General features: G+C 30.1%; 1 protein-coding gene across 1 annotated transcript; it reads left to right on the top strand.

Annotated features, from left to right (window-relative positions):
- The first annotated feature begins 17,079 nt into the window (after window positions 1-17,079).
- Window positions 17,080-19,994, top strand: LOC132294590 (stress-related protein-like). The gene is made up of 3 exons (XM_059792499.1): window positions 17,080-17,330; window positions 18,300-18,518; window positions 19,283-19,994. The coding sequence occupies exons 1-3, from the start codon at window positions 17,295-17,297 to the stop codon at window positions 19,772-19,774; spliced, it is 747 nt and encodes a 248-aa protein (XP_059648482.1). The 5' UTR covers window positions 17,080-17,294; the 3' UTR covers window positions 19,775-19,994.
- Window positions 19,995-22,762: the final 2,768 nt, after the last annotated feature.

Here is a 22,762-nt window from a genome sequence, read left to right as displayed (position 1 = left end):
ACTAGACATATATATGCTTGTAATGGTTACCTTTTCGCTATCAGGGATCCAGGCAGCCTTGAAATACTGTTCCATGTCCCACAGGAAATTCTTCAACTTTTTGGCATTTCGGGTACCACCGAAAAACTTGGGATCTGGCACCTTGATCTTCTGTGACAGAGGATCACCACCGCCTCTGGAACTCCCATGAATAGCCCTCTTCACCAGGGACACTTCATCTTCAAGGTCTTTCAGGTTTTTCTTGAAGACGTCTGTCAGCAACTCAACATCTTCAGAGATACGGGTCAATTGCTCTTTGGTGGCCTGCATGAAATCACCAAACCCTTTAGAATCAGTCTTCAAGATCTCCACTTCAGAAGCTAAGTTTTCGATTTGAACAACAAGGCTCTCTGCACCATCTTGTACCTCTATTTCTGTAGGAAAATCCACAAAGTCTTCCAAATGGGAAACTCTCTCACGAGTATTGCCTCCAGCTATCGTAGAACAAGGCTCTGATACCAATTGTTACGGGTGAGCGCTTGCCGATTTACTCAAAAACTCAAACTATTGGGTAGTGCTACATACCCACCCATTTATACCCAATCATTTTCCTATCCAATTTCGATGTGGAACAAATGACCCTTGTTACAATAAGTCATATATAATTAAATATTAAATTGGGTTATCAAATATCAAATTAATCTCTTCTTAATTTAAATAATTATAAGGAGAAAAAAAATGATAATGGTAAACCTAAATTATATAGACAAGATAGTGAAAAAAAAAATGTTTTATTTAGTTAATATTAAGTGCAAAATATGAATTCACTAATTTTCCTATTGTTTCTATTTTTTAAAAAATGAAAATTGTTATTTTGTCCCTCATCGATCCTATTCATCTCCTTTTTATGTCATGATGGTAAACAAACACAAGTTAAACTCTTCTCTTATAATAGATTTGGGATCATTCTAATCAAATGGGTTTGAGAAGAGAGTTTAAAACTCACAGAGCTTCACCCCAATTAATAATTATTATATAAATAAATATTATTTTATTAGTTATAAATTTTCTTTTTCTTTTATTTCTTATGATAGTTTTAAATTTTTGCCACATTTTGTTATTATGTTGTTAAATATTTGAGTATACTACAAAAAGTTACAAAATTTATTCAAGTTTAAATTATTTTTGTTAAAAGTATATGTATATCAGGGTACTCTGACCAGATGCGAAGTGCTCTAGATTGAGTCTGAAAAAATGTTATTATTGATGGGACAGGTTTGAGAAGGGGGTGCCCCATCCCAAACCCGCCTCGTTGACATCCCTACGGTTTGATAATTATATTAGTTTGAATTTTAGATGTTCAGTCTTTATTCACTAAAAGGATCACAAATAGGGTATATACTATAGGTTCTTATAAGTCTATAATTTTTATTTTCGGTGCGAACAAGGGGTTTTTGTCATCAAGCGATTAAAAATCTAAAGTGTTCTTATGCATTTGGGAAAAAAAGGGAAAGACAAAATAAATGTAAAATGAGCAACGTACCCTAATAGAAAACGAAATGGTGTGTTTAATGTAAAATGGTATAAGGACATTTTGGGAATACCAAAAGAACAGTTTACGGAACTTGTTACTTAGCATGCGCAACGCACGTGACTACTTAAATGTGATTTTTTGACATATTATACAAATTAAACCTTTATTTGTCCATTTTTATAAAACTTAATAGATTTATATATCCAAAATAAAAATTAGTGTGTCTTCCTGAAATTTGTTTTTCAAAGTGCCCCCTTAGCTATGCTAACCCCATTAATTGTTTTACATTTTAGGCATATAGTTTATTATAATATACGAAATGACACTCTATTTTTTTTTTTTTTCCTTTCTTCAAGCAAAGCCCAATTTTTTTTTTTCTTTCAAAGTTTTTCCATATTTTTTTTTATTAAAAAAATTATTTTATCATGTTGTAATGTGCCCCTAATCAAATTCATGTCTCCTTCCCTTGAACGCAATCAAATTCTCAAGCCAAAGTGTGAGGTAAGTCTGATTTTTTTTTTTATTGGAAGAGTTTACTATTTTGGTAGACAGACTGTTATATACGCTTGAAGTTAACGAATGAATTACATATTCGTAGTTCATAGTCCAACTGAGCAATTATTAAATAATAATAATTTCATTTTTAAAATAAATAAATAAATTATTAGTCAAAATAGTTTTTCGTTATGGAGAAAGTAATAAAAACAAATTGAGAATTATAAATTGAGTTTTGCATTCATCTTTTAAAAGAAAATATTTAAGCGTTTTTATTGATAAACTTGACCATCTTTTATTATGAAATTTACGTGACAGTGTTATATCTACTTATATGATGATATTGTTTTTCGTTATTGTATTTTTTCTCTTATAAACAAAACAAGTATGGAATCCTCAAACATCATGTACACTCTGATTATTTCTAATATAAATCAGTTTACTCCAACATTTTAAGCTTTAAAATTTTATTCTATTATCTAATATAACATCTAGAAACTCAATTTTATTATAGTTAAAAGTATTTATGAAAACGTATCCTATTTAGTCTATTTAAAAGATAAAATCATACCAATCATAGTATCATACCATCATTTGAAACCATATCATATGTGACATGATGAACATGATAATATTAGTTAGGCACATAAAATATATCATGTATATTCATGATTAACATGATAATATGACTTGGGCATATAAAGTATGAGAGGGTGAAAGCTATGAATTTCAAGATTTTATTGTAGCAAGAATGGCTTACAACATTTTATCAGAGAAAGGGCATAAAAACTAACAATATAATTTTATAAAAATATCATAAGGCATCCCCATATTAGCATTGCATACAACTGTCAACAACTCTCGTATCCCACCATGCCTCACACTTTTTGATTTTCTAATTAATAAATAAAATGGTGAGGCAATTGTATGTTGGAAATATTTTGGAAAATAAAAGAAGAATATTCATAATATACTTGTTATTCAGGATAAGTATTTAACGAAAAAAAAAAACAAGCATGGGTAAAGTGTAGAAAAATCCCCATACAGTATAAGTTTTGTGTACAATGCAACCTCATTTTCAAATTTAAGAGCCTTCAGTCCCTAATTTTCAAAAAATATGCATTTCAGTCACTGTTTGTCCAAAAGGTGCAAATAACTCCTCTAACCACTTTTTAACAAAAATAAATAAAAATAAAAAATCGATTTTGCCTTTCCTATTTTGCTTCTCTCACATAATGTGTATATAACACCCCCTACCCGTTTCCTATACGCCGTTTCTCTCTCTACCCCCTCCCTCTTTCTTTCTCCATAACTAAATTACATTTTTTTTTTTTTTTTGTCATTATATATTTTATTTATTTATTTTATTTTGTTTTGTGAGTTATTATTTAATGAAATTTATTTTATTCTTATTCCAAACAAACAAACTACTACAGCAATTGAATAAAATAATCATTTTACATAGCTTGTATTTCTATTTATTAATTTATCCTATATATCAAGAGTATTATCTATTTTAAGTGTCGAATCCTTCCCATTAAAGGTAGAAAAAATATTAATAGACCAAGGCCTTTGGTTAATAATATGCATTGATAAAGCAAATCTATCTTTTGTAGGTGATGGCTCTCATAATGATTTTTTATTTTTCCCCATAAAATTCTCATTATAAAAATTTTGAATTGACTTATACTTGGCATTTGATGGTTCTAAATTCTGTTTCACTTCATCTTGAATTAAAATAATAAAAATAAATAAAAATTTGTAATTAAGTGTTTCATTCATAAACTATGTATATAATTATGTGTTTCATTCATAAACACAACGGAAGAATATAATATGTTTTACATCTTCTAAAATGAAGGGCGGTGTTCTAAGTTCTATTAAGATAAGAAGTTTGAGTTATTTCCTAATTAAACTATTTGGTAAAAATATATTAGAAAGAAAAGAAAAGAAGAAAAAATAATTTTATATTAAAATGGATAAAGAAAAAATTAACTTGTCACACGTTTTATCCCATCCATGATCTCTTTCATCTGTAAAACCTACTAAAAATATTCACATTCAACACATCAGGTGAGTAATTTCTACCATAAACTACTTCATTTATAACCTAAATCAGTTTACTCCAATATCTTAAACTTTAGTATTTAACTTCAAAAATGTATTCTATCATTCCATCTAATATATCTACAATCCTAATTTCCCAAACTAAGTATTGTATCTAAAAGATAAAATCATAGGCATGATCATGATAACATAACTGAAGAAACACAAAGTGTGAGAGGTCAAAAACATAAAATCATACCATATATTTGTAAACCCTATCATGCATATATAAGCATGTTCAACATGATAACATGATTAAGGCAAGTATGAGTGGTGAAAGGAGAGTGGAAGCTACTAATTTCAATATTTTATTGGAGCAATAAATTATGCCTTAGAGCATTTTACTAGACAAATGCATGAAACCCAACAATATAATTTTTTAAAATTAACACAAGGTATGCAAAATATTAGCATTGCATGCAAGATACAACTACTCTTGCATGACACAAAAGTATTCTCACACTTCATTGATTTTTCTAATAAAGAAAATAACGTACTTAAAAGAAAAAAAAGTTGAGGCAAGTTGTATGGTGGTTGTGTATGTTTGGGACAATTATGTTATTTCCTCTATTCTAAAAAACCAATTTGAGCGCAAGAGGAAATATATAACTAATAGACTAATGAGTGTTATTTTTTATTGGGTCAATTGCAGAAAATACCCTTAAAGTATGCTTACAGTGTGTATCACTAACCACTTGTGCAAAAAACACCTCTAAAGTTTCAATTTTGTGCAAATAGACCCATTTGACAAATTTAAACCCTAAAACCATTTTACAAAATATATAAAAATAAATAATTTCGTAAAATGACCAAAAAGGACACGATTAGAGGATACCCCTCTCGTGCAAAAAACACCCTTAAAGTTTCAATCTGGTGCAAATACTCCCCTTTAACATATTTAAACCCTAAGTTGACTAAATTACCCTACTAAACCATTTTATAAAATCTATACATATAAAAAAAATTATAAAATGACTGAAAATGACACTATTGGAGGACACATGCAATGGATAAGTAAAGATAAAAATATAAAATAAAAATAAAAGTACAAAAGAAAAGTAAATTAAGATAAAAATGGAAAATAAAAAACAAAAATAAAGTGTAAACTAAAGAAAACAAAATTTTTCCAAACTCCGAAAACCCGTGTACACTGATATTGTGATTTATTTATTTTAATAGTGTTGGTACAAAAAAATAAAATAAAGAAAAAAAATTAGTAAAAAATAGTAAACTAGAATCTCAAAAAATTTGAATCTTTGTTATACAAATTCAGTTTAAAAAAAAAAAATTGTTTAGAGATATATATAGATAAAAAAAAAAAAAAAAAAAAGCTTTATATAATAATAATAATAAAATAATAATAATAATAATAATAATGTACACATAATACCAGTCTACTATGAGATTAGTAGTATATATACCCCCTTGGACATTTTTGGAAAAGTAAAAAGGCAAAACGAGTATTACAACACTAATTTATGTCAGATGAGGTATTTTTGCACAATGTGAAAAGATTATAGGTGTTTTTGGCACACTTTTTCAAATATTGAGTAAAAGTGTTACGCAGAGTATACTTTAGAAGTATTTCATGTACTTGTCCCTATTTTTATTGCATAATATAAGTGCTACTGAGTGAGGGTTACATTGAAATGAAATATTAATTTTTTCGGAGGGGAGGGGACTCAAAAAAAATTTATTATATCCCTCCCCCATCCAATTCATCTCCAATTCTTTCATGCATGTTTTTAAAACAAACACGAGATAAACTTTCTCTTTTCCTGATTGTCTTATATCCAAATAAGTAAACACATTAGTAATATATATATAAGTAAGACACAAATCAAAATTATGTTGGGTCAAGTGCGAAAAATACCCTTATAATATGCAGGGATGGAACTAGGAATTCATATGAGGGGGGCAAATTTATATAGAGGGGTTTTTCATAATTTTAATGGGGGCAATTTGAAAATTTTATGGATATAAATGCAAAAAAGTATAAATTTAGGAGTATAAAATGCAATAATAGTAAATTTCTGTGGGGGCGGATGCCCCTACTAAGCCCTTCTCAGATCCATGTCTGATAGTATGCTTACAGTGCTATCACACTTTTATGTGCAAAAAGCACTCTTAAAGTTTCAATTTGTGCAAATAGGTCTCTCTTAACACATTTAAGTTAGAGTTTGCCTAAAATGCCCTTATATACACATTTTACATATTATTTAAAAATACAAATTTTATGAAATGATGAAAATGGACACAAAGTAAAATGACGTCGTTTAGCACATGAAGAGTGTGATACGCACTCTAAGCATACTATATGGATGTTTTCTACACTTTATCCTAAAAACTATTGTTGTTTTATATTCGGACACACATTTTTGATACGTATGGAATTACATATGTGTGTGTGTGTGAGAGAGAGAGAAAATTTATTACAAATTGTAAAGTTGTAAAAATTAAATATCTATGAATAAGAATCTTTAATTTAATTTTTTAACTATATTTAATAAAAATGATTGTAGACACTAAAATTTCGTGGGCTTTTCCTTTAGCAAATTGGCTCATCAAATATGGGTCTAATATTTATTTAAATTCTTCAATTGACCCAAACTTGGTCATTTTATATTATTTAACTAGCTTGACCCAATTAGTTAAATAAAAAAGATAATTATTCCCAATAAAATATATTTGAAGATAATTATGATCACAATATAATAATAAAAAAATTACATATTATTATGATTGTGTGTTTATCAAGAAATGGTGAGTGTTGTCATCCTATTAATCTAGGAAGTTTATAAATAGAGGCATGGAGGGAGGAAGAAGGCTATCCACAAATCCAAAATTATCAAGACTCAGAGAGAGAAGATTCAGGGAATACAACCTCTACCAAGCTCAACATTATCTTAACATCCAAGCCTTGAAGAACAACAATAACAAGCACATCCAAAGCTATATCGTTCTTCCTCAAATTCAGCAAAGAACAAGAAGCACATTAATATCACGCGTTCTTTTTATAAATTCAACAAGTTCAAAGAATTAATAAACAATATTGTTCGAGATCAAGTTTCTTCAGCCCTCGATCAGAAATTATTGGCGGTCTTCCTTAACTATCAATTTTTGAAAAAGATTGTCAACAGCCCGATTCAAGATCAAGCTCCAACAACCCTTGGATTTAACTAACAAAAGAGATCGAATCAATGGATAATTTATTTCTTTTGTAAAGAATATCTCGAAGGATTGTACTTATTAATTTTTATAAATTAATAAATTATTAGTTGCTTCCTATTTCATTCTTTTAATTTGCAAATACGAAATTTGTATGTACAATGATAATTATATTAAATTTTAATTGGGAATATATATATATATATATATATATATATATATATAAAGAATTGAGGTTTTCATTTCATGTGATATACTTCTATGAGAACAAATATTTTTTTGAGATATTTTTTTATGTCTATTTGACTAGTAATATATTAGAACTTTAAGTCTTAAGAAATGTATAACTCTCAACTCAAATAGACATAATACACTGTTAGGAGCAAATATATAGAGCAAAATTTATTATTATTATTATTTTTTTGTAAATGTGTAAAAAAATTTTAAAAGTTGGTTAAATATGGATATAACACCCTTATACAACGATGTTATTAGCATACACACCCCTTTGTGTATTTTTTGGAAAGGTAAAATGGTAAACGGATATTACAGTATTAAAATAATAAGTATGTTATTTGCACATTTTTTTCAAATATGATAAAAATGTTATGAGATATATACATTTGGGTGTTTTCAGCACTTGACCCAAATTATGATAGATGATATGACTTGTAGTATAACAAAATGAAAATAGAGATAGATTCATATATATATATATATATATATATATATATTGGTTAACTTCATTCATGTGATTCCAAAAAAATGTACATGTACCCCATCATCAAAATAATAATAATAATAATAAAATTCACAAATATGTATCAATTTAAGAGAATTAAGTGCGTGTTCATTAAATCCCTATATATATACAAGAAAAACAATTTTGATATTTAGGTATCGATAAAGGAAATCTATCTTGTGGATGGCTGTCATTACGAATTTTCGTAAAATTAGTCGAAAGAGTTACTTTATGACTCCAAGACACTTTTCGCAAGTTTGGTAGGATGTAGGTTGGATTTTCCGACGATCACCCCCCCCCCCCCCCCCCCCCCACAATCAAGGGTATTGAGCTATTTTCAATTTTGGGATATCTCACCGTGTGTGCAAAAAACTCGTTGACTTGTCACACTAATTTTATTTCGTTCTTTATTTAGATTTGCAAGTGTTTGGAAACGAGTTTTATCAACTCCATTTTTTGGCTTGTATTCTTTTTATTCGACAGAAATCTAGTTTTGTGCGAGTATACCTCTTAATACTACACATTTGATGGTTCACCTTGAATTTTTTTAGACATTTTTAATAATAATCCCACATATCTTTTTCAACAAATTAAGTTTTGCAAAAAAAAATAGTGTGTGTATATATAATAAGGAAAATTATTAGCAATATTTGGGAAGGTTTTCGTTGTGGAGAAAATAATAAAAATAAACCGAGAAATGTAATTAAGTGTTCCGTTGATTTTTGGAATATATATATATATATATTATTTCATTCATAAACTCAACCAAAGATTGCATTATAGTTATATTTCCTACATTTTCTAAAATTACTATAAGAAAAATAATTTTTAATTGAGGTTCGTTTCTACTAAAAGACCGTGGTCGAAAAAAGGTTCATGGGATCATGGTAAAAATGATATTCTATCACGGGTTAAGAATATATATATATATATATATATATATATATATATTTATTTATTTTTTTTTTTTTTTTTTTTTTTTTTTTTTTTTTGACTACTCAGACCCATGTATATATCTCTTCGTCCTGAGCCACGTACACATTAGGATTCACCATCTTTCTTTCCCTTGGTGCAGTTCCCAGATTAGATGCTGCTTTTGATTGTGATTTATGAAATTGATTTAGAATATGAAAGTCCTGAAGGATATGCAATAGCTTTAATTTCATTTTCTTTAATTTATTTAATAATTGGATGGGACTGTGCGTAGTCAAGTTGAGCAAAGTACATATATAGGAGAAGTTACTTTGAAAAATATACATATCAGTGACATTTTTTCAATTTTTTTTATAATGTCGTGCTCTTTGAAAGACATAGGTTTTGATCTCCTTAAATATAAAACCTTGTTTTGCTTGTAATATTACATATGATATAATTTCAGGTCACTCCTTTTTGTTTTGAGTTTCATTAATAGAATGTAGAGTCACAAAAGGTCCATAATTTATTTCCTGGTTGGCTATGAATGCAACAAGCATGTTCTCCTTTCATGGGCGGAAATGAATTCATTTTTATATAGTCTATCATTCTTCTGTGTTCTATTCCTGAATCCCCTTGGTGATACCCATTTAGAAATGTTGTTGTACTGGTGATGTGCAAGCCTTAAAACAAGTCAATTTATGCTAAATGGACAATCATTGTCCTTTTTTTTTTCTTCTCTTATTCTCTAAGGCTAAAATCATCCAAATATCAAGTTACTTTAATCAATTTTTAGAACTACTATATTTAAATGGACAAATGTGTATGCTCAGGCTTCTAACTCGGTTTAATTTTGACAGCTTTTCAACTTGCTTTACATTCTCTTAATTCAAGTAGTACATCTTTATAAGTCATAACTAGGATGGTTAGCTGGGATTGTGGTTGCTGTTATTTCTTTTTGTTGCTTCTATTTGTCACAACCGGCCTTTTAACTTACTAAACCACTTTTCTTGTGTTGTGCTTTGGGTTGACATTTGTATATGGTTAATTTTTTTGCATAAAACCATGCTTCGGAATCGGTTATGATGTTATTGACCAGTTATAAGTTGCTTTGAGTTATGATGCTATTTTTGATTCATTTAGGGTTTGCTTTTGTTGGGTCCTTACAAGGCTATATTGTAGTAGTGGTACCAAAAAAAAAAAGTCCTTCTTAGCTGTTGTCTAAACTAATTTTTAAAAAATATATATATAAAGAACTATTTACGTTCCACGGTCCAATACGTGGTAGAAAATACACTTTCTGCCACGGTAAAGAATCATGGTAAAAATTTATCAATTTACCATGATGGTCTAAAATCATGGTGGAAGGTGTTTTTTACCGTGATTAAAAATCAACCAAAGGTGGAATATTCAAGTTCTAAGTTATTTGCTAACCAAATTCCATGGTTTGGTTCCATCCAGTCTGATTTACCTAATCCGACAGTTTTTTGGGCAACTATAATGAACAATGACTAACGTTACACTTCATGTTTCTTTTTCTCCAACAAAATAATTCCTTTAATTTTCTTGAGAAAGATACCAAAAAAAAGAAAAAAAAAAAGTTATATGAAAATGGTTAACATACTCCATTTTAACACAAATATATCAAATTTTTTTTCAGATTATAATCTTACTAAAAGTTCTTGTTTACCACGGTGTCGAATGCAAGAATGGTAAAAATACTAGCAGAAGAAGTTGACATGCATTAGGTTGTTTTAGAGAATAAAAAGTAAACAATCATTTTTAATTATTAATTAATTAATTAATAATAATAATATTATTATTATTATTATTATTTTTTGCTACTTTAAAGGCACATACCATACCCAAAATCAAAACAAAAAAAATGTTTTTTTTGGTAAGTAAACAATTAATCTTTTCCATACACAGATTTGATTTTTTTTTTTTTTTTTTTTAAGGCAAGAAAATATATATTGATAGGCAAGTCAAATACATTACTCCTCCACAATTTCCATCAGGAGGGAATAAAAGGTGATATCAATGGAATCGGGACAAAAGATGATATCCGTGGAATTAGCTTAAGAAAAGGTTATATCGGTGGAACGAGACCAAAAGGTGATTTACAGGTGATTTCCTGTATCATTAACACATTATTGCTCATCCAGGAATTTAAGATTTAAGACAGTGAGAAATAGATTAAGAGACAACCTGATGGATGGGTAGAGAGAGAAAGATTGGAGAATCTTAGTAGTTTCAGTCCTCTGACTCTAGGTTTCTAGAGATATAATGGTTTCTAGAGATATAATGGTTCAGAGTGATTTTATTGGGAGAAAAATTCAACATTAGTCTTCACAGTTAAAGCAACCGATTTGATTTACAACATATTTAAAATAATCACGATATCGTGTTTTTGGGAAGTATTTTTTTTGGGTAAGTATTTGGGAAGTATTCTTGAACGAAGGCCTATAAGCTTAAACATTCAAACTTTATATAAACCCTTACGAATTTACACCTTATATAAACCCTCATCTATTTTTAACCTATATCAGTTGACTCCAACACCTTAATCTTTATTAACTTTATTATTTGACTCTAACATCTAAAATCTCAATTTTTTATAACTAAAATTATTTAAGAAAACTTTAGACATCTCAAGTCTATTTAAAAGATAAAATCACACTATACACTTAGAAAATCATATCACATATGGCATGATCAACATGAGAGGGGCGTGAAAGCTACAAATTTCAAGATTTTATTAAAGCAATCATTTTAAATGAATAAAAATCAGCCATATAATTTTGTAAAAATATCACAAGGAAAACAATAATACAACTGCTCTTGCATGGCACGGAAGCATTATCACACTCCATTGATTTTTCTAATAAAGAAAATAACATGATTATGTAAAAAAAAAAAAAAAAAATGTTTTAAGAAAAAATGTTGAGGCAATTGTATGTTGGGAGTACTTTTGGGATAATTATATTATTTCAATCATTCAAAAAAACATAAGGGTTAAGTGTAAAAAAATCCCTCTACTATCGATATAGTGCAAAATAGCCATGTGTGATATAAAACCCTCTATACTATCAATTTGGTGCAATTACCCATGTTCACATAAAAAGACGTTAATACCCTCTCTAATATAAATTTCAGGGTTAAGTGCAAAAAACGTCCTTGATATATAGGATTTGTGCAGAAATAGTCCCTACTTTTAGAAAATGTGCATTTCAATCCATAAAATTCAAAAAAAGATGCAAATAAGCCCCTCTGACCACTTTTTGGTTAGAATTGACATAAAATCAATTCAAAAAACTATTTCTTTTTTTTTTTTTTTTTTTTCCTTGTCCTAAGTACTTTTTCTTGTATATTATGAAATGTATCAAAATAATAGAAAATGGTTGTGGAACACACTCTCTCTCTCTCTCTTGCTCTGACTACCATTGAATTTTTTTTCTTTTTTTTTTTGATAAATAAAATAAATGAAAAAAATATACAAATATAAATGGGGCATACTCCATGCCCTTCAAGAAGCCCAGAACCATTCGGGCCAAAGCAATAGACCAGTCCAGAAATAAAAGGCCATAAGAGGAAACAAAACAAAAAATAAACAAAAATGTGAAGTCCAAATATGACCTTAAATTCAAAAAATAACTAAATGAACAAGAAAGAGAGGCATGATTATTAAGTTTGTCATATATATACAAATATTTCTTCTTATTCGAAAATTACACTAACCGCTGCCCCTTCCTCTCCCTCCATCACCTCTACCGCCACCACAACTTTTAAAGCCGCCACCACCTCTGGGACCTCCAAGGCTTCTTCCTCCTCCGAAGCCCCTTCCTCCTATCCCTCCATCACTTCGGGCGCCTCTGAACCCTTTATCAAATCAATCAGCCAAATACAAAGGGGAAAAAAAGGAATAAATTATCTAAAATGGTAATTTTACATTGTCTAATTTTTTTAATATTATTTCATTTATATTAGAGAGGGTATTAATGTATTTTTATGCGAACAGGGGGTAATTGCACCAAATTGATAGTATATGGGGGTTTTATACCACACATGAACTGTTTTGCACTATACCGATAGTAGAGGGATTTTTTGCACTTGACCCAAGGGCAAAATAGGATTTTTGAATTTATTTTATATCAAATTTAACTAAAAAGTGGTCAGAGGAGCTTATTTGCAACTTTTTTTAAATTTTATGGACTGAAATGCACATTTTTTAAAGAGTATGAACTATTTTTACACAAACCCTATATATAAGGGGGGGGTTTTTTGCACTTAACTCAAAAAACAATTCTACGTAATAAATATATTCCACTATTAATAAATTACTGAGTGCTATATATATATATATATATATATATATATATATATTTTTTTTTTCCTGACAATTGAGCCAAAAGGCTCAAAACAAAAGCAAAAACAACCCCCAACATCCTCCATAGCAAGGCGTAAAATTGAAGAAGGTATCAACGATAACACGTGATCCACCTAGAACGAAGGTAAAGAGAGTTTGGCCAATGCATGAGCAACCCTATTGCTGGAACGACAAACATGAGACAAAGATGCCAATGGAAAAACCTGCAAATCCCGCGCGAATATCAAAACAGAGAGAAGTAATTTCAACAGGAGACGCATCTTTATTCAGCACCCCTTCAACGACAGACTTAGCATCAGATTCAAACCAAACACAATTAAAACCCAAAGCCGAAGCCCAAAACACCGCACGCTGACAAGCAACAGCCTCTGTAGCTAAAGCCAAAGACGCAGGAAACTGCCGGAAAATAATCGCATGAAGAACTATACCACGAAAATCACGAAAAATCGCTCCACCCCCACCTATGGACGAACCCCTACAAAAAGAAGCATCAAAGTTACATTTAACATTTCTAGATTGAGGCAAAACCCAAAAACCCACCAATAGACGGCTCGAAATTGGGCGTAAAGCAGAACAATGAGGCCAGCCTTCCTGAAATTTCCAAAAACTCGCCACAACTCTTTTCACAACCTTTTCCGGCAATGAGTGAGGGCACATGAATAAAAAGATACACGACATTCTCCTCCTGTTCCCCACAACGAGGACACATCACAGCCCCGCACCAACAAGGAACCCGCAGTGGGCAGCGCTTGATGACAACACTGCCAAAGGAAATGTTGCACCTTTATTTTCTGTTGCATAATATACTTGTTATTCCATGGGGATAAATATTTAACGAAATGAAACATTAACAATAATCATAGCCTGTTGTTGAGTAAAATTGAAAATTGAGCAGATTTGAATTTTGAGTGGTGAAGTTGTTTAGTGATAATTAAAAGTAAATAATTATATATATATTAAAAGTTCACTTAATATTTTATACCATATTTCATATTTTAAATGGGGCTTATCAAATGTACTCAATTAGTTTACCATATTTTAAGTGAAACTTATCAAATCATAAATCATCCAGAATTAAATGTTGAATTGGAATTTCAGACATCACTTTAATCTCTTCTTGAATTTAAATAATAATAACCAAAGAAACAAAATGACAATGGTAACAACATAAATCATATATGGAAATGATAGTGAACAAAAACAAATGTTTTATTTAGTTAATATTAAGTACAAAATAGGAATTTCATTAATTTTCCTATTGTTTATATTTTTTATATAAAAAAAACGTTTGTTGTTTATTCCTCTTCCATCCTATTCATCTCCTTTTCCTGTCATGTTTTAAAACAAATATGAGATAAGAGGGGGATGGAATAACTTTTTCATTTCTTGGGTTATTTTTCCAATCCTCTCCCATTTTTCTATTCTCTTATGTTATGTTTGATTCAAGGATGGATGAGGAGGAAGTAAGAAGGAATGAAGCATCCCTCTTTATTTTTCATTTTTTATGGCAAGAATATTAAAAGTTAGTTGTTAAAGGAAAATGGGAAGGTGTAAGACTCGAATACGAGGAGCAACCCAACCACTTGGCCAACATATCAACATGAGCTCTGAGTATTTTTCTATCAACTTAACATTGAGAGAAGGAAGGAGATTAAAAAGGATATCTACCAACAACACAAATATGTAATTTTCATTTTTGAGCTCCCAAAATTATGAAATGAATATCTAATTTTTATAATGGTATATATAATAAGAGTATATTTGTAAAAAGAATATACTGCCTTTTCATTACTTCCCAACTAAATAAGAAAAAAGTTATAAGATCCATTCAACTTAACAAAAGTGATGTACAATGAATGTACGATGTTGTTGGTACAACCACCCAATAGAAACACGCTACATAATCATTTAGTAAATTATTAAAAAATTCAATCACTTTATTTTGATGGTCTATTTTTATTGGTTGAATGTACCAATAATGTAATATTTTTCATCCCTCCAATAATATTTTTTTCATCCCTCTGATCAAAGGGAGCGTTAAATTTTCTTAATCCAAACAAGTAGGGGAGCGTTAGTTGACAAAGAAAGAAAGGGGGGATAAAAATTAATAGGATTAAGTAATTAAAAATAATTTAAGAAAATAAAATATAATAGATTATATAACTTGTAGCATAAAAGAGAATGAAAATAAAGATTCATATGGCTAATTAATTCATATGAGATAAAAATAAAGATTCATATAGTAAAATGAAAATGAATATTCCAAATAGAGATATAAATGTACCCCATCACCAAAAATACAAAAACTCACACCAAAAATACAAAAACTCACAAGTATCAATTCAAGAGAATTAAATGGATGATCATTAAATCCCTATGTATCACAAAAAGAAAATCACATTTAAATTTAAGTATTAATAAAGGAAATCTATCTTGTGGATGACTCTCATTATGGATTAGTTATTTTTTGTTCCACAAAATTCTCATTATGAGGATTTTGGATTGAGAGAAACGTATCATACCTTGCCAATTGGCAACTAATAATTTTTTTGGCATATATTTTATTGAAAGAATATTTTTGTCCCTTTTAGTCTTTACACTTTCTCAAGTTGGTAGGATATAGGTTGGATTTTTCAAGGATGCTTTTGACAGGATTGGAAAGTAGTAAAGACAAATGGTTAGGTGTATAAATCGAATATGCAAAAATTTTAAAAGTAATATTTTTTATTATTATTATTATTTTACATAGGTAAGAAGGGTTAGTAGTTAGATTAGTACATGCAAAGAGTTAAAGTTTGGAATTTTTAAAATTCACCGGAGACATTAATCACTGGGTTATCGAGGCTGCTTAAAAGTAGTATTCAAATGTGCAAGAATTCTATATTTATGAAAACTAATATATAGGCATTTGTGGATAAATTTAAATAATAACTATTTATGTTTTATATATATTGTAATTAATATTTTCATAAATATTATGATTAACAAATAAAATAAGTGTTAAGAGTTATATTGCATAGATTAATTCTAAACTAAATCACAATATATATCTCAATATTCAATACTTCTTTTCAAAATAAATTTTAAACTCTATTTTTTTACAATTATATTATGATATTATCGTTAAAAAAAATTACATTTTAATATTCAAAACCTGTTAAATATGTATTTATAAATATTTCAGAAGAATTGAATATATGTTTAAAATTTAAATATATGTTTAAATTTAAAAATAAATAAATTAAGGTATATGGTTGGAAAATATAAAATAATATCATAGTATATCTTATATTTTCTAAGCATATTTAACGAAAAGTGGCTCAGCAGCATCAAATTTTTACTTCTCATAGGGACCAACCTCACAAATGTGAATCAATTAGGTTTGATTATTGTACATGTGTTGCTGCAACGAGTTTTTTTTTTTTTTTTTTAATGTAAAATGACTTTTTTTTGACAAACAAACAAATAAAATGACTATAGCTTACTTATCCCAGACCCTAATTATAGTCTTTTGTGTGTCAAATTTGCATCCCTACGAAGAAAAATGGAAAGAAGAAACACCCATAATGGGTCCACAAGAGTCAAGTCGACCATATATAACTCTTCTAAAACGCAAAGCCATCCCTCCTCCAAAGCGCGTGCATTTCACTCAACCTTTGTTCTAAGCCATTTTCACGCTCATCTAAGGCGCGTGGGTTCTTCAAATTGTTTCCAACCAACAAAAAGTTTTAACTTCGCCTCGAAGGTTCGAATTAGTCAGCAACAAACGCACCGTTACGATATATCGCACACGGTTTCCCACCATAGCCGATTAGCCGTCCACTTCTTCCAGATCTTCGCTGCGTATCTGTATCGCCTATATATATACCCACACATACACACACTCGTTTATTATATACATCAATTAGACCTTTTCACACTATTTCATTCCTAGCGTTTCTGATCAAATAGCTTCTCAGAATTTTGCGATCATGGCCGAAACAAGCCCAATAGTTCATCCAGAGATGGTACGACTAAACCAATTTCATCTTTGATCTTTCCATTTTTTTTTCTTTCTCTTATCATCTTTATAAATTCACAATCAATGGCTTATAATAAAATTAAAAATAAAAAATCACGATCTATGTAAATTAGGGTTTGAATTTCTCTTTTCTTTCCCTATTAGTCGGTGTCCATAAGAAATAGATTATTGGAAATTTCTTCTATGTGTGTGTCAAAGACTGGTATTGAGATTATATGAATGTTTTTTTTCTCTGTTATCGCTATCAATTCACTATGAGTCGAATTTCTCTTCTGTTTCCCTATATTTTTCCTGTGCGATAAGAGTTAGGGTTTAAATTGATTTTATTTATTTATTGTAATTTCATGCCATCTGTATGTCTCGACTAAAACTGATAATTGGAAATTCATTCTCAATATAAGTCATATTGAGATTATATGGATTTTTTTCCCGGTATTATCACTATCAATTCATGATCAATGGCTTATGACAAAATAAATCCTGATCAATGATAAATTAGGGTTCTAATCTCTCTTTTCTTTCCCTATAATTAGTTGTCGATGAGAGTTAGGGTTCCAATTTTTAAGTTTTAGTAGTATTATTTGCATGCCTTTTCCCTTACCACTCTTTTTGTCTGGACAGTTGGAATTTTTTTTCAGAATATATATGTGTGTGTGTTTTGTATATGGAGACTGACATTGAGATTCTAATTTATATTTATGTTTTTTTCTCTCTATTATATATCAATTCATGATGAATCCAATTTCTTTTGTGTTTCCCTATATTTTCCCATGGTGATAAGGGTAGGGTTTTTTTTTAATTTTTAATTTTTAATTTTTAATTTTTTTTGAAATTCCATGTGGAATTTCCTTTGCCACTCTGTTTGTATCGACTGAAACTGATTGTTGGAAAATTTTCCTTAATACATATATATATCATATATGAGATTGATTTGATTTCGAGATTGTATATGCAGACAGAAGAAGAAAGGCTCAAGTACCTGGAGTTTGTTCAAGTTGCTACCCTGCACGCGGTGTTGTGTTTCTCGAGACTCTATGGTTATGCAAAGGACAACTCTGGGCCTCTGAAGCCTGGTGTTCAGAGTGTTGAGGGTACTGTTAAGACCGTCGTGGGTCCTGTTTACAATAAGTTCCATGATGTCCCCATCGGACTCCTCAAGCTAGTTGATCGCAAGGTTTGTCTAATTGTCTTGTATCTTCAGAAATTTAGAAATCTTATAACCAAAGAAGAATTAAGATTTGGAAACTGCCTTCCGATTTTACTTGACATAATAACCATCCTGTCTCATTTTGTATATTATATATATTACACGGACATATATATATATATATATATATATATATATATATATATATCTATTGCTGGGCTAGTTATTATCCATAGAATGATGTTATATGAGTATTGACAACTTAATGCACTGATTTTTTAGTGTCAATCATTGGTCCAATTTGTTAGGGTGGTTTGTCATTTGGTTTCACAATATGTGCCATATAAGCGTGATGCATAAGTGTGTTAGTGCCTCAATCAAGCTTGACAATTTGACAAATTAGTGTGATCTTGGTCGAATTCAATTGGATTTGATTTTTGGATGGTTTGAAAAGATCTGTTCAAATCTATGGCCTCTTGATTCTTCTTTTTTTTCATGCTGATATGGCACAGCTGCATGCAATTCCATTTATATTACTTATTTGTAGAATAATCGTTTCAATTTAGACCTAACACTCATTGGCAAGCCATGACAATGATCATCAAAGTTATGTCACTAAAAACACCTTCCTAAGAATTTTGCTGATTCTAATTTTTGTGAACGGTCAAATGCTCTCTTCTTTAGTAGCAGGGTGGAATTGATTTTGCTAAAGTTGTCATGTGTTGGGCTGATTGCCGCATTTTACTTCTGTAAAAGTCTGAAAATTGTGCCTGTTACTGATATGGTTGCAGGTTGACGAGTCCATTGACAAGGTGGGACGTCATGTACCCGTGTTGGCAAAGCAGGTGTCAACCCAAGCTTTTTCAGCTGCTCAGAAGGCTCCATCAGCTGCTCGTGCTGTGGCCTCCGAAGTTCAGCGAGCCGGCGTGGTGGACACTGCCTCAGGATTTGCAAAAACAGTTTACTCCAAGTGTGAGCCTACTGCCAAGGATCTCTACACCAAGTACGAGCCAGTTGCTGAGCAGTATGCTGTGTCGGCTTGGCGCTCCCTCAATCGCCTACCCCTCTTCCCTCAAGTGGCTCAAGTCGTACTCCCAACGGCCGCTTACTGTACCGAGAAGTACAATGACACCGTGCGTTGTACTGCTGAGAAAGGGTACAAGGTTTCGGATTATCTTCCCTTGGTGCCCACTGAGAAGATCGCGAAAGTATTCAGTGCTAGCCCGGCCGAGTCTGAAACTTTGGTTTCCACTGGAGGTGAGGGGGCTGTCGTTGCACATTGATGTTTTCATCTCTCGTCATATGATATAATACATGTGCAGGAAATTGCTGAATGTTATAGCTTTTAGGCTATTTGTTTGGTGATTTGTTTTGAACTTAATATTTCTTTATCTTTTTCTTTTTCTTTTTTGGTTGAGTGAAATGTGTGTGTAAAAATCTTTATATACTTGTGGAACTCTAGTTCGTCAAATATATTTTAAATTTTGTTAGGTTGATTCTGAATTGAATGTCGTTATAATAATGTCCATAACAGCGTGGTGTTATCAATCACGAAGTTTTTATAGAATTTCCTATTATATTGTGTGATCAAATATTTGAATTTTATAAAAACACAATCTTTGCTCAAGCTTGTTTCAAAACCACAAGCTAACAAGATCTTTAAAACAAAATTGAGCAAAGAAAAAACCAAGTAGGATCATCCATCAATCACAGCTCCAAAATTAGTCAAGAACCTAGAAGAGTTGGAATGAGGATGAAGACTTAATAACTGGGTTGGCAATTTCCATGTTGCAGCAATGCTAGTAAAGGAGAGTAAGAGACAGAATTTAAAACCCCACTATATCTCTATTTCCAAACACCATAAATACAGCCAAAACAATAGCTAAGCAAAGGAAAAGTAGCCAAATATAGCTTTTGGAAAACATATCATCAATTCAGCACTCTTAACAATTACCATGTATATCGCGGAAAAGTAACCAAATATGGGGGAAGGATAGAAAACACTCTTAAAACTTTCGCTGTATTTTTATCTTATTTAAAAAAGTGTGTAATAAACACCCCTAATATTTTAAAATTGTGCAAAATTAGCCGTGCAATAAACGCCCATAAATTATTGTTATAATACCCATTTTACCCTTTTAATCTTTCGAAAATGCCCAAAAAGGTAAATATCTTATTAATCTCATACTATAGGGGTGTTATGTGCACATTACCTTATATATATATATATTTTTAATAAAAAATTTCACTATATATTACTTATAGCATTTCTCAGCACTGTATCTCTCTATATTTCTCTCTTTTACATGGAATCTTCAACCTCTTCAACCTCAAAAATCCATTCTTAATCTCAAAAAGCCATTCTTACTCATACGGAAGAGCTTTGAAAGATTATTATTGCCATTGTTAAGTTGGAAATCCTTTGAAGATTTGAAATTTATATGGCTCCTAACCCAGAACAAGAAATCCGATTGTGCAAGAATGTGTTGTGGTTTGTTTGGCATTTTTTACTTTGGCTTCTTAACCTGTATTATATTTCTCAAAGTAGTGATGTGAATCTATTATTTGAGTTCCTGGAGGAAATCTATTCATGTACTATTGCATTCAACTTTAATGCTTCAACTATATATATATATATATATATATATATATATATATATATATATATATTTTCCGAAGTTGATATGAATGAATATTTGTTATCACTAAACATTCACCTATAGTAATGTGTTCATCTAACCTGTCATTCATCAAACCATTCAATAAGTGCAAACCTAATTTCACCTTCAGCAAATGCACCACTTTCAGTAAAATAAAAACCCAGTAATACAAATGAATACCTTACTGACAAAAAATCAAGCATTCACTAAACATTACATCTAAAGCATCCAATGCACCTTCAAAAAGTAAAGCCGTGATACATCAACCATCATCCTAAACAAAACCCAGTTTAACCTTCCGCAAATTAAGCCACTTTCAAATGAAGACTTTTCAGCATGCCTTGAACTTTAAAATATGACATTGTATCAGGGTCCACATTATACATTATCAGACAACTGCAAGTCACCTCCAACATATTCGTTATGCTTATCGAAATTGCCTGAATGATGCTGATGAAGTAAATGACTTGTCTCAATCTACTAAATAGTTACAAAATACACAACACCACTAAGAATGAATGAGTAAAATTATGATCCAGCTTGACTCGGGATTCAGGGGAAGTTGATTAGTGATGATGAGTAAAAAGCTCAAGGACACTAAAAAAATATGCATGGCATGGACACTAAAAAATATGGTCAGTGTGCATACATGTACAATAAAGAACAAAATCAACCATTTGTCACAAAGTAAAAATATATATATATTTCACATGATCCAGAGAAAAAAAAAATATCACACGATGCAAAGAAAAAAATATCAAGTGATATGACTAATAGTGTGTGTAGATAATTAAGTGATGTTACTGATTAGTGTATTAATTAAGAAAGCTAAGATAGGGAAGCAAGTGTCATCATATGTGATGTTTGGTTATTAATTCATGGCCACTTTGAAAAAGTCTTTTCCATGTGTAGGTGCAGTGAAGAAATAATGGGTTGTCTATGATTTGTCCCATTTTTTACCTAAAGAGAAGAGAAGTGTATTGATGACATTGCAATATATGCTCGTTGTTGTATCATTTGTACTGTCGTATACTATATCATAGCTTTCACGAGGGTCATGCTTTTGCAAGTTGTTGGTCAAGTACAACAACAAAGAAATTAGGGGCATGTTTGGTCCAACTGTGTTCTTATTTTTTAATTGGGTTTTAAAAAATTGTTCTTAGAAAATTGTCTATGAAACAATTTTTTGTAATGTTTTCTGATTTTCAATTTTTTGAAAACTAAGACTTAAAAAACCAAACCAGACAAGCCCATAAAATTTTTTTTTTTTTTTTGGGGATTATAATGATGAATGTCAATTACAAAAGAGAAGCCACTATCCATATTGGTTTTTGTAATACCCCTAATTTTAAAAGGATAGTCTCGGTATTTATTTATTTGTTTTAATTGTATTTTTATTTTTTTTTAATTGATTATTTGACTAATTGCTTATGTGTTTATTTGAATTAGGTATTACTTAATTATTTGATTATGTATCTATGTATTATTTGTATTTGTCTATGTGTTAATTATTTAATTAGATTATGTGATTAAATGGTATTTTGATTAACTGTAAATTAAATGTTTTCTTTTCTTTTATTATTATTATTATTTTTTCTTTAATGATTATGG

Source organism: Cornus florida, unplaced genomic scaffold, assembly GCF_030987335.1.
Source record: "Cornus florida cultivar Cherokee Brave unplaced genomic scaffold, ASM3098733v1 CherokeeBrave_3.0.0_Hap2_Chr02, whole genome shotgun sequence".
NCBI classification, from domain to species: Eukaryota; Viridiplantae; Streptophyta; class Magnoliopsida; order Cornales; family Cornaceae; genus Cornus; species Cornus florida.
This window is presented reverse-complemented; position numbering and strand designations above follow the sequence as displayed.